Source organism: Peromyscus eremicus, chromosome 1, assembly GCF_949786415.1.
Source record: "Peromyscus eremicus chromosome 1, PerEre_H2_v1, whole genome shotgun sequence".
Lineage (NCBI taxonomy): Eukaryota > Metazoa > Chordata > Mammalia > Rodentia > Cricetidae > Peromyscus > Peromyscus eremicus.
The window spans coordinates 16,749,873-16,767,247 of NC_081416.1; the positions used below are offsets into that span (position 1 = coordinate 16,749,873).

The window sequence follows — 17,375 nt, forward strand, 5'->3', positions numbered from 1 at the left end:
AGGAGCTCAGATCGGCTACCTGGAGGACTCCGTAGCATATAGGTGGTTGGGGAAGGAGAAATGTATATGGAGAGAGATTTCTTAGATATAACTTGAGATCGTGGTTACACAGGAAAAGGCAAACTGAACACACACGACCTGACTCAGCACGTAACGGCTTTCACTCAGGGGACACGTTGGGTAAGGGACGACTTGCAAACCAGAGAAAGAAGATGTTCCTTTTCTCTCCTGCTGAAGTGACGGTGGGCTGGCTGTAGGTCACTTGTGACTGGCCCCCATTTCTATTTTTATAGCAGCTGGTTCAGTTGGCTTTTTTAAGCTCCAATGTGTGGTTGGGAACAGCGATGAGAGTCTGACTCTTGGTTTCCAAGGGAAAAGCAAGGGAGGCTGTCCTGTGGCCCCAGACCCCAAAGGATGCCTAAACCACCCCTTGGCGGGTCCATGCATGCTTGAGGAAAGTGACTTGGTTCTCAGTTCAAGTTCTCCTAGGTTTGCCCATGAGCCTCTGCATCTGGAGCCTGCTGGCAGAGGCCCAGTCTTGCCTTCCACACGGCCAGGTTAACCCTGCCCTTGAGAAGTCCAGTTGCTAATGTTTTCACTGACTGCCAGAGTTTACTGCTAGGGAAAGTGGACAGCAAAATAAAGCAGGGAGAAGGCAAGGAAGAGAAGGCAGCTCCCACTTACTAGTAACCCTGTGTGCCAAGCTTCACCCTGATCCCCTCTGGCAGCCTTGCCTTTCTGCAGATACTGGGTTTTGGGGAAGCAGAAGGGTCTGCAGTGCAAGGCTGAGATGGTTAGACTGACAGTTCCTGACCTAAACAGAGAACCAGCTTTTTTCCTGACCTTCTCTTAAGCTGTTGTGCTCAGCTTAAGTGTTACGGGTGCCTGGGTGCTTTCTGGCTCAATCCAGGAAACAGATGTGAGCCACGGTACAAAGTGCGGTGATAACCAGCCTGGTGCTGGCCATTCCAGGCCTTTTTGCAGGCCAAGCCTTGCCAGTGATTTAAGATGAAGCACAATGCTTTTTATTACACATCTAATTGTTAATGAGAGGAAATGCAATCAGCAGCTCCTTTCCACTCTACATGGAACCAAGAAGACTGCTGAGTCCAGAGCAAACGCAGCCACTGATGGCGCCCAGGACATTCCTGTCCCTCCCCCTGGGCACAGGGAAGAGGAGGAGGAGGAGGAGGAGGAGGAGGAGGAGGAGGAGGAGGAGGAGGAGGAGGAGGAGGAGAGAAAGCTGCAGATATGATGAGCGTCATGTTCATGAATCACTGCTGCCCCGGGGGTCACTTGCAGCAAAAGCCTGGAAATTAGGATACACTCAAACTCGGAATCCTGAGTGTCACATTTTCTAGGTGATCCGCCTCATGCTAGATGAGGACACTTCACACACCTTCTCAGGCTGAAGATGGAGGAGGAGAGGAGGCAAGAGGGACAGAAACCCAGACAGGGGAGGGAGGCAGCAGGTACAGATCTTCCAGTGTGTGTCCCTCTCTCCTCTAAGATGTGCAGGCAGCTGTCTCCTCCCACGCAGTGGCCCGACTGCTCTGGCCAGGTGCTGGACACTCCTGCAGTTAACAGGGAGAGGCCAGGCATTCTTTGCCTGGAAGCTGCAGCCCCTGTCCCCTAGAAGTGGGCCAGATGGGGAAACTAGTTCTTCTGCTTGATGGCAAAGCAAGAGAGATTCTGGCAAAACACTAAATATATTTATAAGTCATCTTTGTCTGGAACCCAATGGGAGAGAAACAGGTGCAGAGGGAAGGGAGGGAACGGGAAGGGAGTCTTAAAAGTTCCAATCATTCACACAAGATAAAGACATCTTCTGATAGCAGCACTGTGGCAGCCGAGTGCCGAGCAGACCATCCTGGTCAGCTGCTGGCCGACTGTGTCCCAACAGGAGTCTCAAAGCCCTGCGCCTCGCTGACCCATCCGGGGAATCCGGGTAGGAGTGTGATTGTTGTTGTTCATCCTGGTCTTGGCAGATATGTTAAATACTGCAACCTTAACGAGCCCTGTGTGGAAACACAGCCAACAGTCATTAGCCCTTCCTAGTAATTTTTACTTGCTCTAAGACAAAAAGAATGTTCATGTGGCTGTCAATGAGGAAGGCTTGGGGTCCTTCCCAAGGGCTGTTCCCTGCCCACAGAGTGCTTCTGTCACAGTCTCCTTGGGGACTTACACAAAGGACAGGGCTTAGTGCTGTGCTCAGGGTACAGAGGCTCTGTGCAGAGGCACTCTGATATCCTAAGATCTAAGAGTGAACAATGGCTGGAACGATGCCATACTGTCCCCCGCTGCCTGGAACAGCAGAGCAGGTAGGGATGGGGCTCCGAGGCTCTGCCTGACTGTCCTGGAGCCCAGTGGTATCTCTGTAAGAAGTGTGGACTGGCCAGAAGCTGGCTGGGGCCTGGCTTAAGGAACTGTGTATGGAGACACTGATAGTGCTCCTGGTCTCTTCAAGGACAGATGTGTAGGTGGTGGTTGGAAATGTGGCCTGGAGATTAAGGCAGAGGGTGATAGTGAAGATAAAAATTTGCTAGTCATCTCTGTTGAAGTGAGAGCTAAAGTCATGGAAAAAGATAAGATAGCCCAAGAAGAGAGCATAGATGAGTCATAAAAGACTGAGCCAGCTTCTCAAGGGATGCCTGTTTCAGCAGTGAGAGGAGAAAGAGATGTAAACCAAGTTGGGGAGACAGTAACAGTGAGGGTCAGAAGCACATTTCCATGGTTAAACATGTGTTTAGCATGAGCCAGGCCAGGTACTCAATACCTAGAAGCCCCCACCCCAATAGCAAAATACTATTACATTGGAAAAAACCCAAACACTGGCGAAAAGAGCAGACAAGGCACACTAACCATGGATACCTTCACAAAGGGCTCATGACATGTGAGGACTAAGAACTTGGCCTGTGAGGTAGGTTCTAGCCTCCTCATTTCACTCATCAGGATAGAACAGTTGGTGAATTGACAAGCCCCAGAGCACACAGCCAGTGCGACTGAGCTGAGGAATGATGGACCAGCTGTGTCTTCTACAACAGCAGAGACACAGGGGAAACCCCAGAGGCCTGCGCACTCCCTCCGGAAGACTGAGAGGTACAAGGGTGCAGTGAGAGGCATGTCTGCTCTAACAACCAAAGCAAGTGTGAGAAACAGAAAGGCACACGGAGGTAATGCTCCCAAAGCTGGTGCCCTTCTTAGAACTCAATAACCCAGCATATCTGAACCAGTGATGGCACCGGATGCCAACTGCAAACGCACTCATCAACAATACCTGGGCATTTTAGAGAGGTGCTAGAGACTTGGGGAGGATACCCAACTTCATGTTACTGCTGGGGATCAACCAATTAACCAACCAACCAACCAACCAACCAACCAACCAACCAACCAACCAAGCGGGAAATCCCCTGTGGATGGAGGGGAGCGGGGCAAAAAGGCTGCCTTCTGTTCCCAGGGAGACCGACAAGGCACATTTCAGCTAGAGACACTTCCAGTCACATGTTAGATGAATTGCCAGACTGAAGGGGCCTCCCTTGTAGGCAACTGCTCTAAGAACTATACAATTACAAGCTTTTGGACCATTCATTTTCAACTGGCTCAAATGTCATTTTACTTTCATAAAAATTGTACTGAACTACTAGTAGAACTATTAGTACTACTACATAAGAACTCTAGAATCTTCTAGAACTGGAACTGGCTCCCTTCTACTAGTGTAAGTGGTGCTCACAGGGACAGTCCCTGCCCCATCTCATGCTGTCTGATTCTGCCTTTCTGCTGTATAGGGCTTGGTGAGACTTCTCTTGGTCTGAGAAGGAGAAACTCCCAGGAGCTAGCAGTGCTTCACAGCCAACACTCCATCTCTACCACAGCGCCATGTACACAGCTCTTTTCATACCCGGGCAAGTATGAGGTCAGTGTTGGGTTATTTATCTGGAGATGTAGGTGTATGTCCGAGAAGGGGAGCGGGGTGGTTCAGCGTGGGCAGCTGGATCATTTAGGAAGTCCCAGATGAGGATTGTGTCATCATGTGAACTACTGACAATCTGGAATTCATCAAACTGGAGTCGGAAAACTCTTCCAGAATGCTCCTAAAGAAGCAGAAACAAAAAGTAAGACTTTGACTCAAAATCAAAAGCACCATGTCTGAAGGAGTCTATAGAAAGGCTATGCATGGTGTGCTCAGCCACTGTTTCAAACGCTGACAGAAAGCAGTTTCACTAACGTTAGAATGGAAAAAGCAAACACCAGGCAATAACTGATCTCGGGAACACAGTCAACAAGCAGCTTTACTTAGGTGAAATGGCAAAGACGACGCTGGCTTGTCACTATTGACTGGGATTAGGCCAGAGGAGAGTACTCTTGGTACCTTCCTGGTCCCATCATTCCCCTGCAAGCTCCTTTGACCATCAGAAGCCAAGAGGTGATCAGCAGTAAGAAGTGACATGCTGGTAAATGTGTGCCAACCAAACTTCTTGAGGCTGGAGAGATGACTCAGCAGTCAGGCAGTGGTGGCGCACACCTTTAATCCCAGCACTCGGGAGGCAGAGCCAGGCGGATCTCTGTGAGTTCAAGGCCAGCCTGGTCTTCAGAGCGAGATCCAGGACAGGCTCCAAAGCTACACAGAGAAACCCTGTCTTGAAAAGCCAAAACCAAACCAAACCAAACCAAAATGCTCTTCCAGAGGACCCAAGTTCAATTCCTGGCACCCACATGGAGGCTAACAACCATTTCTAACTACAGCTCCAGAGCGATTTGACGTCCTCTGGCCTCTGAGGGCATTGCGCTGCACAGATGTACATGCAGGCAAAACGTTCATGGACGTAAAATAAAGACATAAACCATTTACAAATTTCCATGGTGCTCAAAGGCCTACCACGATCAATTTGAAGCTATCCACATACGATCAACAACTTGCAAAATTCTAATGGTTGGCTTTCATGAGGTGAGGAGCCTTGTCTAGCGCATCAGGGTATTACGCACTGCCTAGATTAGGCGTGGGTTATTCCTAACTCTGGAAAGTACTTTCAACACTGTTACTAGTCAGTCTCACCTGCACGCCAATATGCCTTTACTGATTTTTACCTACCCTTGAATTTCATATAAATACACACACACATAGTGTATATATATATTTTTGTGCCCGGCTTATTTTACTCAACATTTTTTGTTTGTTGGTTGATTTCCAAGACAGGCTTTCTCTGTATAACTGACCTGGTTGGCCTAGAACTCTCTCTGTAGACCATCAGGCTGGACTCAAACTCACAGAGATCCGCCTGCCTCTGCCTCCTGGTGCTGGGATTAAAGGCATGCACCACAGCCTGGCTTTTACTCAACATTGCAAATGTGTTTTTCTGTCACTACATGGAAAAAGTTATTTCATTCCTTTAAAAATTAGTGGCTAATATTCCACTGTATAAATATACCATAGTTAATTTATTTTCCTGTTGGCGAACATATAAGCTGCTTATGATTTTTCGATATTATAAAAAAAAAAGCTGCTTTCATTTGGGAGGTGGAGGCAGCAGATCTCTGTGAATTTGAGGTCAGTCTGGTCTACATAGTGTGCGCCAGGCCAGTCAGGGCTACAGAGAGAACCTATCTCAAAAACACCAGAAAATACAAAGAAGCCCACACTGAGATATAACCAAATTGTTGAAAACCACTGACAAGAACAAAATCTTAAAGGAAAACAAACCACAGGAAAACAAGTCACTGGGCAGAACAAGGTGGTCTCAGCAGAAAGCACACGGGGAGAGAACGGAAGCCACACTAAAGCGCTGTAAGAAGGCACCAACTCCGGAGTCTTCAGCCAACAACACCCCGTAAAAGGGAAGGCAAACTGACTTTCCAGGCAAACATCAGTTCCGAGTATCTGTCACCAGTATACCCAGACAGGTGCTGACCTCTTCAAGCAGAGGAAAATGACATTCCAAGGGGAAAACTTGCATTTGGACAAAGGAATGGAGGGCAATGGAAAAGTCAGATGTATAAGTACAAGTAACTGACTCGAAAACAAACACAGGTTGTAGTGGTTGGAATAAGAATGGCTCCCATAGGCTCCTACTTCTCAATGTTTATAGCCATCAGGGAGTTGAACTCTTGGAAAACCATGCCAGACATAGTCTTGCACTCTGCCTACGGATCAGAGTGTAGCTCTCAACCATGTCTCCAGCACCATGCCTACCATGCCCGCCACCATGGTGATAATGGACTAAGCCACTGAAACTGTAAACCAGCCCCCAGTTAGATGCTCTCCCTTGAAGAATTGCTGTGGTCATAGTGTCTCTTCAGAGCAATACAACAGTGACGGTCATGACACAGTAGTCGCTCAGTGAAAGACAGTGCGCTGTGGATTACAGCAAACGTATGGTAATCTGACATGGTATAACCCCTTGGGAAAAGAGGCCGTTTCTGGAAATACTGAACACACACTTTGTATGATCCAGCCATTTGACTCCTTCTCCAGAGCTAAGTCCTCCTGGACACTGAGTCAGAATTTAGAAACTGGACTTTCAAAGCTTACTCAATCTTCCCTCAGAATTGTGCAGAACAACAGCAAAACACAAAACAAAATAAAAACCAAGTAAAGTACTTGAAACTTTATTTGTAATAGCTAAACATGGAGAACCCTAAGGCTCATAACTGGTCAATGAGTAAAATGTGGCACGTATGAACCTGGGTGAGTCTCCAAATGATCTCTATTTGGCATAGAGACAGGTGGGGCTGAGGATGTGGCTCAGGTGAAAGGTTGCCTATCATACAGACAGCTCAAGGAGTGACCTCCAGCACTGAAAACCAGGTATGGTGGTATATATATACCTTTAACTCCAGCACTTCCGAATTAGAGGCAGGAGGGTCACAAGTTTAAGATCACCATTAGACACACTATTAAGTTTGTGGCCAGCTCAGGACATAGGAGACTAAGCCCCAAAAGAAAAAACAAGGGAGGCTAGAGAGATGGCTCAGAGGTTAAGAGCACTGGCTGCTCTTCCAGAGGACCCAGGTTCAATTCCCTGCACCCACATGGCAGCTCACAACTGTCTGTAGCTCCAGTTCCAGGGGATCTGACACCCTCATATAGACATACATGCAGGCAGAACACCAATACATGTAAAATAAAAATAAATCATGGCCGGGCGGTGGTGGCGCACGCCTTTAATCCCAGCACTCGGGAGGCAGAGCCAGGCGGATCTCTGTGAGTTCGAGGCCAGCCTGGGCTACCAAGTGAGTTCCAGGAAAGGCGCAAAGCTACACAGAGAAACCCTGTCTCGAAAAACAAAACAAAACAAAACAAAACAAAAAAAATCATTAAAAAAGAAAGAAAAATAAGATAGGTATAAAAAAAGTACATACTGTATGATTTGTTCTCATAAACCCTAGAAAATGCCAACTAAGCAAGGTTCTGTAAGTCAGACCGGGGACTAGGATGCTGTGGAATAATCCTCTTGTACACTGTGACGATTTGTCACTCAAATTGGTTTAATAAAGCACTGATTGGCCAGTAGCCAGTCAGGAAGTATAGGCAGGGCGGCCAAACTGAGAATGCTGGGAAGGAGAAGACCAGGTCAGGAGTCGACAGCCAGACACAGAAGGAGCAAGATGAGAATGCCATACTGAGAAAAGGTACCAAGCCACGTGGCTAAACATAGATAAAATTTATAAGTTAATTTACGTATAAGAGCTAGTTAGAAAGTTTAGAAAGTAATAAGCCTGAGCTACTGGCCAAGCATTTATAATTTATATTAAGCCTCTGAGTGATTATTTGGGAAGTGGCTGCTGGATATTTGGGAGTTGCTGGTGGGCCAGAAACATCTGTTTACACAAGGTAGGCTCAGATGAAGGATGGAAGGACTGCCAAGCACATCAGGATAATCTACACTTTTACTGGCATATACACATCAAAAGCTCTTTTTATTTTTTATTTTTGAGACAGGGTCTCACTCTGTAGTCCTAACTAGCTTGGAACTAAATATGTTGACCAGGCTGACCTTGAACGCAGATCACCTTCCTCTGCCTCTCCATAGCTAGGATTAGAGGTGTGCACTACCACACCTGCCTCTGTATCAAAATTGTTAAGTTGAATTTTTTTTATAAAAATTATTTATTTTTATTTTCTGTGCATTGGTATTTTGTCTGCATGTATGTCTGTGTGGGGGTGCCAGATCTTGGAGTTACAGACAGTTGTTAGTTGTTAGCTGCCATGTGGGTGCTGGGTCCTCTGGAAGAGCAGTCAGTGCTCTTAACTGCTGAGCCATCTCTCCAGCCCTCAAGTTGAGTACTCTTTTGTTGTTGCTGTTACTTGTTCTGTTTTGGGGACAAGTCTTGCTATATAACCCCAGCCTGTCTTGAACTCAGGATCCTCCTTCCTATGGCCCAAGTTCTGATTATAAGCACAAACCACCATTCCCTATTTGTTTTTTTTTTTTTTTTTTTTTTTGGTTTTTCGAGACAGGGTTTCTCTGTGTAGCTTTGCGCCTTTCCTGGGACTCACTTGGTAGCCCAGGCTGGCCTCGAACTCACAGAGATCCGCCTGGCTCTGCCTCCCGAGTGCTGGGATTAAAGGCTTGCGCCACCACCGCCCGGCCCATTCCCTATTTGTAAAGACTGCTTTTTCTTTTTTTTTTCTTCTTCTTCTTCTTTTTTTTTTTTTTTTTTTTTTTTTTGGTTTTTCGAGACAGGGTTTCTCTGTGTAGCTTTGGAGCCTTTCCTGGAACTCGTTTTGGAGACCAGGCTGGCCTCGAACTCACAGAGATCCGCCTGGCTCTGCCTCCCAAGTGCTGGGATTAAAGGCATGCGCCACCACCGCCCGGTTGCTTTTTCTTTTTAAAGATAGGATCTCTCTATATAGTCTAGGCTAGTCAGAAACTCACACTCTTCTCGCCTCATTTATTTATTTTTTTGTTTTTGTTTTTGTTTCTTTATGTAGTTCTAACTGTCCTGGATCTCTCTCTGTAGACCAGGCTGGTCTCGAATTCACAGAGATCCGCCTGCCTCTGCCTCCCGAGTGCTGGGATTAAAGGTGGGTGTCACCATTACTCTTCTTGCCTCATTTTTAAAGTCTGGGATTACAGACAGATGCCAAAACGCTCAGTGCACAGAGCACACGTTTGAAAGGACATGTGTAAAGAAAGCAGGCAAGGCACACATGCTACTGAAAGAATGCACCCAATCTTAGGTTTTTGGATCTAAGAGACAGGGTCTCAAACTGTAGCCCAGGCCTCTCAGGAACACATGGCAATCTCCTGTCTCAGCCTCTGACTACATGTGTGCACCACCATACTCAGCTTCATAATGTGCTTTAAACCTGAGAAAGACAAAGTATTCCTTTTCTCCAGAACTGAGACTTCCTGAATATTGAATCAGAACTCAGAATACTGGACTTTGAATGTTTCATGTTTTTCCTGAGTTGTTCAAAAGATTCTGTTTACTCTGGATCCACACACATCTAACTAAAGCAACATTTGTCAATCTGAGCCTGTGGCTTATACTGTGACAAAGAATTTTATGCTTCTAAGCTTGTAGTGGGCACAGGCCTATAATCCCAGGACTAGGGAGATGGAGGCAGAAGGAGTACAATTTCAATCCAGTCAGGGCCAGGTGAGACCCTGCTACAAAAAGCATTAAAGGTGACATTTCTCCCTGACTCACTTCTCTCTCCAAGTGTCAAGATGTTCAAGCACGGGGTGAACAGAGGATAACGACGGAGGCAGAGGCACTGCCTAGTGAATGAGATGTAGAGCTAAGGAGCTGACCAGGGGTTCCAGTGAGTCCCAGGGTACTTTTTGCAAGTACAGGTGTTCGGGTCCTTAGATTCTGGACAGGTTCCAATTTGAGTAATTATATTCTCTCTCCCTCAGTGCCTCCTGCTGCTTCTGGTGGATGCAGAATTCTTATTCACTTCCTGCACTACATGTGGGAGAGGTACTGTGCAGCTGTTAAGCAGCTGCCCTAGTCCTCTCCATATACAGTCTCCAAAGCACTTTTGGATGAAAGGCACTATATAAACATATTTTATTGTCATGTATTGGTTGCTTTTCCACTTAGTAGGTTTTGTGAGAGTCTAACTATAAAATCCAGATCTATATTCTACAGCACATTAACATTTAATTTCTTCCCCTACCTGCTCTTCAGCCCCCTTTAACAATAAGACTCTTACCACAAGCGTCCGTAGACAAAGAGTCCCTGCAGGAGCTCGGGGGTCCAAAGCAGCCATAAGATCCCACACTTTAATTTTTCTAAGATCAAAAAGGGGACAAAAGTCTTAGTTAAAGCAAACTTAAGGGAACACAAGGAAGAACAGAAAAAGTCAGGACAATAAATCTGGAGAGTGAACGGAGCTCACAGGAATCAGATGACTTCTGGGTTGGCAGGCAGGGTTCCCACATTCCCTCTTAGAACAGCCACTTTACATGCTTGGCCTGTTATGGTGGATTTGTCTGGTTCTTTGCTTTACAAACCAGACAAATATATAATCTAATAGCCAAAATAGTAATCAATACAAATACAATTCAATGACTAGGAAGACTATTTTAGGAAACAGTAAGCACAAGAGAGGTGAACATCAATTAAGCAATGGTATGTTTCCACTTCAGGAGCCAAGGAAGGGTGACATTTACCATCACACACTGGGAAGAATGAAGACAGAGACTTTGGGGAAAGGAGGTGCTAAGAATTGAGCCCAGGGCCTTGCACATGCTAAGCACATGCTCTGCTGCTGAGCTACAACCTGAGCTCTCAAGATCGAGTTGTTTCATAATATTGTTTGGTGAACTCACCCATCATAGGCTCCACTCACTATCCTCTTGTTATCAAACCGAATACAGCGCACCAACTCCTCATGGCCTTCTAACACTCGTAAACACGCACCGCATTCTATGTCCCACAATCTGGAAGAGAAAACTGAGTCAAGTGAAATGTCATAGATTCATTTCTAAACCTTGACTATTACAAGGTATTTCATATATCCTTTAACAATTCACAAAAGGGGCTTGAAAACTGGCTGAGTGGTTAAGAGCTCTGATTCTCAACACCTACATGGTGCTTCATAACCTTCCAGAACTCCAGTTCCAGAGGATCCAACACTCTTCTGACCTATGTGGACTTTCGTCACACATGTGGTGCAAATACGTACACATAGGCAACACAGTCACACACATAAAATAAAAATATTTTAAAATTTCACAAAGATCAAACACTCATATAAAAGTATATTACTTTCAATATAACTTATTTCCTATCTGTCATATAATTTGGGCAGAAAAAGTGTGATTTAAGTTTGAATGCTGTGCTTTCAAAACACAATCCTTTATGCAACTGTGAAACCAGGTTCTTCCAGGCAGGAGTTCAAGGCACAGTCGCCTACGAAGGAAATGAGCCTTTCAAGAGAGTAATTCTTCCTGAAGTCACCCCTCAGAATGAGATACATTGTGTCAGTGATATCTCGCTGTCACAAAGTACCTCCATCTCTGCTAGAGGACACGCTCTCACCTCTGTCCACGGCAGTCACCATCAACAGAAAGGCAAAGCTCTATTTGAGAAGTCTACTGTAATAGTTTTAATGCTTTCAGCCCACTTCCATTGATTTCTAGGAATGCTAGGTTTGCTATGTATCAGGTCTAGCTCTTCCTTCCCTCAGGCATTGAAGGAAAGGCGATGACAGATAAAATTTCCAAATTCTAACCACCTCTCTCTGTCATTCATCTTTGTAAGGGTAAACATACAAAAATGTACAGACTTTTGCAACCTTCAAATTTAAAGACAGCTAGCTCTCTGGCCAACTACGGTATTGAAGCAAAAAGTCAGGATTTCTAGCAGAGAAACAATCTTTTCTTCCTCTTTTTATGTTTTCAACAACAGTGACATGGAGAAACGATCTTTATTTATTAGCATTTCTCAACTGCAGGAAAGAAATTTGAAAAAAGGGCCCTTAACCTCCATTAGCTGTCTTAGTTTCTTACTGAAGCAGTTCCTCTGAAATAGGGCTATTTGTTAAGAAGAGTATCCTGGGAAGGAAACACATCACCAAAAGGCTTTTCTGTACTGCCTTTCTGGTAGGGCAAGCTTCAGACCTGTAAGAAGCTACAGAATGGAAACATATTTGATTGAATCTAGAGGAGACCAGAGATGTGTGTGGGGAACAGGAAGAGTGGAGGGATATATGAGAGAAGCATAAAAAAAAAAACCAAAATCAAAATCAAAACCAAACCAAAGTCAGGTAGTGGTGGCCCACACCTTTAATCCAGTACTCAGGAAGCAGAGGAGGTGGACCTCTGTGAGTTACAGGCCAGTTCCAGGACAGCCAGGCTATACAGAAAAACTATTTCACTAACACAAACAACAACAACAACTCAAAACAAACAAGATGGTTCAAGAGCATGAGATCTGTGACAAACGGTGGCTGGGACGTGATGTGGCTCCACCTGGGAAGGGCGCCTGCTGCTCACCTGATGGTGTTGTCAGATGAACCACTCACCACCAGCCTGTCTCTGTACTGCAAACAGGCGATGCCTCGTTTGTGTCCATTTAGGGTCCTTACAAATTCACAAGTACTTGTGTTCCACACCTGAGACAGAAAAATGACAACTGAGCGGTTGATCTGTACACTTCTACCAGTAAGTGTAAGCAAGTTTAGTTCACAGTAACCCAGGCTAACGTGAAGCTGGTGCTGCCCCCCCCATGAGCATCTGTCAAATGGATTTCCTCTTGCGGAATTAGTCTCCTCTTCTCTTCGTGCTGTGTGTGCATACTCAGTGTCTTCCTTAGCTCCTTCCCACTGGGTTTTTTTAGAGATATATTTATTATTTTTATGTGTATATGTGCCTGCTCAAGTTTGTGTGTACCGTGTGTGTGTGTGTGTGTGTGTGTGTGTGTGTGTGTGTGTGTGTATGTGTACGCGCGCGCGTGCGCGCGCAGGAACCCACAGAGGCCTGCAGAGGTGTCGGGTCCCCGGGAACTGGAGCTCCAGTGGTTTGGAGGCACTATTTGCTTACATCTAACCCATGTCTTCTGCAAGAGCAGCACACTGTCTTACCGTGCTGAGCCTCCACTCCAGCCTTGCTCCTGGAGACAGGGGCTTTACACACAGAGCTTCCTGACTTACATCTAACCCATGTCCTCTGCAAGTGCAGCACACTGTCTTACCATGCTGAGCCTCCACTCCAGCCCTGTTCCTGGAGACAGGGGCTTTACACACAGAGCTTCCTGACTTGGCTAGAACAGCTGGCCAGTGAGCACCAGGGATTCACCAGCTTTGTTCCCTCCCCTAGCACTGAGGCCACAGACTCACGCTGCCACATCTGGCTTGTACATGGCTGCTAGGAATCTGACCTCAGGTCCTAATATTTGTGTGGCAAGGACTTCATCAACCTGGCCACTTTCTCAGTTCCAGAATGTGTATTTCCTTGAACTTAAACTTGCATCTGTTCTCCTCACACTCACAATGCCACCATCATCAATAGTGACACATTGTTATTATCTGTCCATGCTGGGTCTTGGGCATGCTAGGCACGCTGTTTATCGCTAAGTTACATCTCCAGCTCATTACTCTTGTTTATAGAAATAAAAACTGAAGTAACCATTACATTATTCTACAATAATGTTTATGTATATAGTTGTCCTCGATCACACTTTTACACCAACTCCTTACTGCACCTTGTGAACACACTGAAAAGTGGCCTATTACCTTTATGGTTCTATCTCCAGAGGCAGAAACGATGTACTTGTCATCGAAGTCTACAACATTGACCGCAGCTCTGTGTCCCACCAGCACCCTCCTTAGGGTGATGTCAGTCGGGGAGGCCATATCCCACACAGCAATGGAGCGGTCTTTGGAGCAGGTTACCATCATGCCATTATTGAAGCGCAAGTGCAGAACTGCTTCACAATGGTGAATCAGTGTGTTCAGCATCTCACCTGCATTTACATCCCACACTCTGAAAAGACACCTGAGAGTTAGATGGTACACAGGCTACACAGTACAGTGCTTCTTCTTGACTACGGCGCTTACCATCACTGCCATCAATGCCACACCCCCACCAACACTTTATTTTTGAAACAGGGTTTCTCTTTACAGCTCTGGCTATCCTAAAACTCACTCTGTAGACCAGGCTAGCCTTGAACTCAAAGATCCACTTGCCTTTGCCTCCCAAGTGAAGAGACTAAGGGTGTGTGCCACCAATGCTTGGCTCACCCCCACTTTATTAAAATTTTTTATTTACTATGTACACAGTGTTCTAGCTGCATGTGTGCCTGCATGCAAGAGGAAGGGACTGGATCTCATTATAGATAGTTGTGAGCCACAATGTGGTTGCTGGGAGTTGATCTCAGGATCTCTGGAAGAACAGCCAGTGCTCTTAACCACTGAGCCATCTCTCCAGCCCCTCACCCCCACTTTTATGGCAAATGTTGTGCTCTTTCTTTACAGCCCCAAGGTAGAGTATAGATGGACCATGAGGAAGCAGTATAGACAAAGAGGAAAGGCAGGAAGTCGGTGCTTTCTGGGTAGAACCTTAAAATGGGAAATCTGGCCAAACTATAGTGCTCAGGGAAGAGGAAGTAGTCAACTACCACCTTCTAATTTGGCATAGATTTTCAGATTATTACTCTGTTCTACTCTATTATTATTCTATTACTGACATTCAGTTAAGAACACACATGTAAACCAGGATAAGAACAGCAACAGGGAGAGCCGGGGTGGGTCAGTGGTTCTGACATGGCCAAGAATTGTGCTGATGTCTGTCCCTGTGCTGCCACCGAAGCCCATGTGGATGCCTGTGGTTGGGACTGCTGCCTGAAGCCACGTTAATGTCTGCAGGCATGGGAGAGCTAGCTCCGCCCTGCTCTGGCCACTGCATGGCTTTCCTTAGCTAATGGCTTCTGGCACAGATGCAGGTAGAGAAAGACTCACCCTCCCTGGTGGGCTGGCCATTAGGAATTTGACCAGGCTCCAGTGAATACATGAACAACACAAAGGGGAATTTTTTTGGGGGGGTCATGGAGAGGCATGGGAAGACTGGGAGGTGAGTATGACTGGGGCTCATGGTATGAGATTCCCAAATAATCAATAAAAAAAAAAAAAAAAAAAAAGCAGTAGGCTCTGTCCCAGTGACTGCCCCGGAAACCATGTTCTGCCACAGACTTAGTAATGTGGACTTGAGTTTGACTTCCCTTAATGTTAAGTTTTCCATCTGGGTCAAGGGTCAGGATTATGTAGACTCTAAGTCCAAGGCTCCATTTCTGTGCTTTTCAAGGCAAGAGGTCAAGAAGAGCCTGCCTCCCACTCAAGTGCATGCTTCATAGCAGTGGGGACCCTTGGGCAGCTTGAGTACAGTGTCATGGCAGAAATGACCGTGACTTACTCTACTTTGCATACTATATTATATTGTGGTTTCTGAAACATTTCATTTCCCTTTCCAGCTTAACCCTCCTCGTAGAAAGCTATTTTTTTGTGCTGCAGTGTTACTAAGAGGTAGAGTGCTGCTTAGCACACTAAGCCCTGGGTTCAATCCCAACACTACCAAAACAAACAAACAAAACATCATCTCTCCCCCAGCCTATAAATGGTATGAGCATCTACAATGCTCCAGCTCTTCGAGGAGCTCCACAGCACGGATAAGTTAATTGCCAGTGACTGTGAGGACCGGCCCTGCTATGCCTAGAAGTCAAGGGAGCAGTTTTTCCTATTTACAGGGGATAACTTTAGAGAACTTAACAGTGCAGTTAACTGCCTTTTACTCCGGTTCTTTTAAAGTTACTTTTGATGTATTATGTTCGCTAAATCCTTTAGCTTAAGGTGAAACTCCTAGCAGGTTTCCAGCAGTGATGCTGGTACCCTGAACTCAAGCTACACTGGACTCCAGCAGCATAATGGCTGTGTCATCAAATCACCAGTGCCTCTGGAAACTGAGGACCCCTCCCTGAGTGAAACTTGCAATTGCACATTGTGGGGATGGCAGGGGAGGGGCTGGCAAGGAGTGAGCCCTGCTCACCTGTATGCACTTGAAAGAGCTCATGCATGCCGCACTGCAGTTACAATCTCCTAAAAGGAAGGCTTCATTCCCTTCCTGCATTCCCAGAGGTGGTTTCATAAAGGAACGCAAGGCTTCCCATAAAGAGACGGAAAGTTCCTATGACAGGTGCTTCTCCAAATGAGAATCTGTGGAGCTTCTTAAACATGAAAAAGGAGAAATCTACCCAATGGTTTCAAAATCAAGTGTCTGGTTCGAGAGTGACACGTGACCGACCAGAAGCTAACTCCACGATCTGACACCCTCACGTAGTTATATATGCAGGCAAAACCTCAATGCACATCAAATAAAAATTAAAAAAAAAAAAAAACAGAAAGAAAATTACTGTGACAGAAAGTAGAGGGTTTCCAAGTCTGAAATTTCCTACCTGACAGTGGAATCTGATGATCCAGTTATGATCACTCTCTCATCATACTGGAGACACAGGACAGAGCCTGTGTGGCCTGTGAGAATTCGCTTGCATTCCAATGTGCTTTTATCCCAGATCTAGGAGGGCAAAGGATCACTGTCATAATGGGGTGCTGTGGAGACTTGTTGCTCTGTACATGTATGATCCCCAAACACCAAGCTAGAGAGGGTGGGACTGCATTCTTTCCTCCAGGTACAGCAGAGCACCTGGGTGTGCCGACTTCAGTTCTAATGCTAACTTTATCCTTTTCATTAAGGTGCAAGAGTAGCCTATAATTATGAAGGCCAAAATAACAACAGCTTCCATCAGCGTACTTCTAGAAGAGAGTTCAACCCTGGAACTATCTATTTGTATGATTCTCTGGGGAGCAGCAGACACTTGCCCTTTAAGGAAATGGTTTCAGCTTTGGTATTGGATATATCTACAATTCTCCCTTCCTAGAAACAACACTTAGGACAGAGGCTTCACCTTGATCGTGTTGTCTCGAAGGCCGCTCACTATTTTCTGGTCGTCATATTGTAAACAGTAAACGCCTTTGCTTGTCTCACTTCGGCAGTGGATCCTCTGTAAACTATGTCGGCCACATCTCCAATTGGATTCTATTGTCTAGAAAGGAGGAGTCAAAGAAGCAGTTCATTAGGAAAGAACTCAAACCAACGGCTCAGTGTCACTCTATGGCTGCGGTTCTCAACCTGTGGGGCAAGACCTGCACCACCATTTCCCAGGGGTTGCCTAAAGACCACCGGAAAACATGAATATTTACATTACAATTCATAACAGTAGCAAAATTACAGTTGTGAAGTAACAATGAAAAGAATTTTGTGTTTGGGGGTCACCACACATGAGGAACTGTATTAAAGGGTCACAGCATTAGGAAGGTTGAGAATCACTGCTCCATGGGATACAAACGTATAAAAAACTAAAGAGTAGGCACTATG

The 17,375-nt window shown here is 45.8% G+C and overlaps 1 protein-coding gene across 17 annotated transcripts in view; it reads right to left on the bottom strand.

The window, feature by feature from the left end:
• Positions 1–1,690: 1,690 nt before the first annotated feature.
• The window catches only part of Btrc (beta-transducin repeat containing E3 ubiquitin protein ligase), a 177,950-nt gene continuing 162,265 nt past the window's right edge, over positions 1,691–17,375 (bottom strand). For 16 of the 17 annotated variants that reach the window (XM_059257335.1, XM_059257258.1, XM_059257310.1 and 13 more), the window contains 8 exons: positions 16,906–17,043; positions 16,396–16,514; positions 13,685–13,934; positions 12,447–12,565; positions 10,779–10,889; positions 10,160–10,238; positions 3,899–4,091; positions 1,691–2,018 (listed from right to left, as the gene is read on the bottom strand). In XM_059257335.1, the coding sequence (XP_059113318.1) occupies positions 3,930–4,091; positions 10,160–10,238; positions 10,779–10,889; positions 12,447–12,565; positions 13,685–13,934; positions 16,396–16,514; positions 16,906–17,043 (978 nt within the window). In that variant the 3' untranslated portion in view covers positions 1,691–2,018; positions 3,899–3,929. The remainder of the gene's footprint in view (positions 2,019–3,898; positions 4,092–10,159; positions 10,239–10,778; positions 10,890–12,446; positions 12,566–13,684; positions 13,935–16,395; positions 16,515–16,905; positions 17,044–17,375) is intronic. The other variant, XM_059257320.1, reaches the window with a different exon arrangement.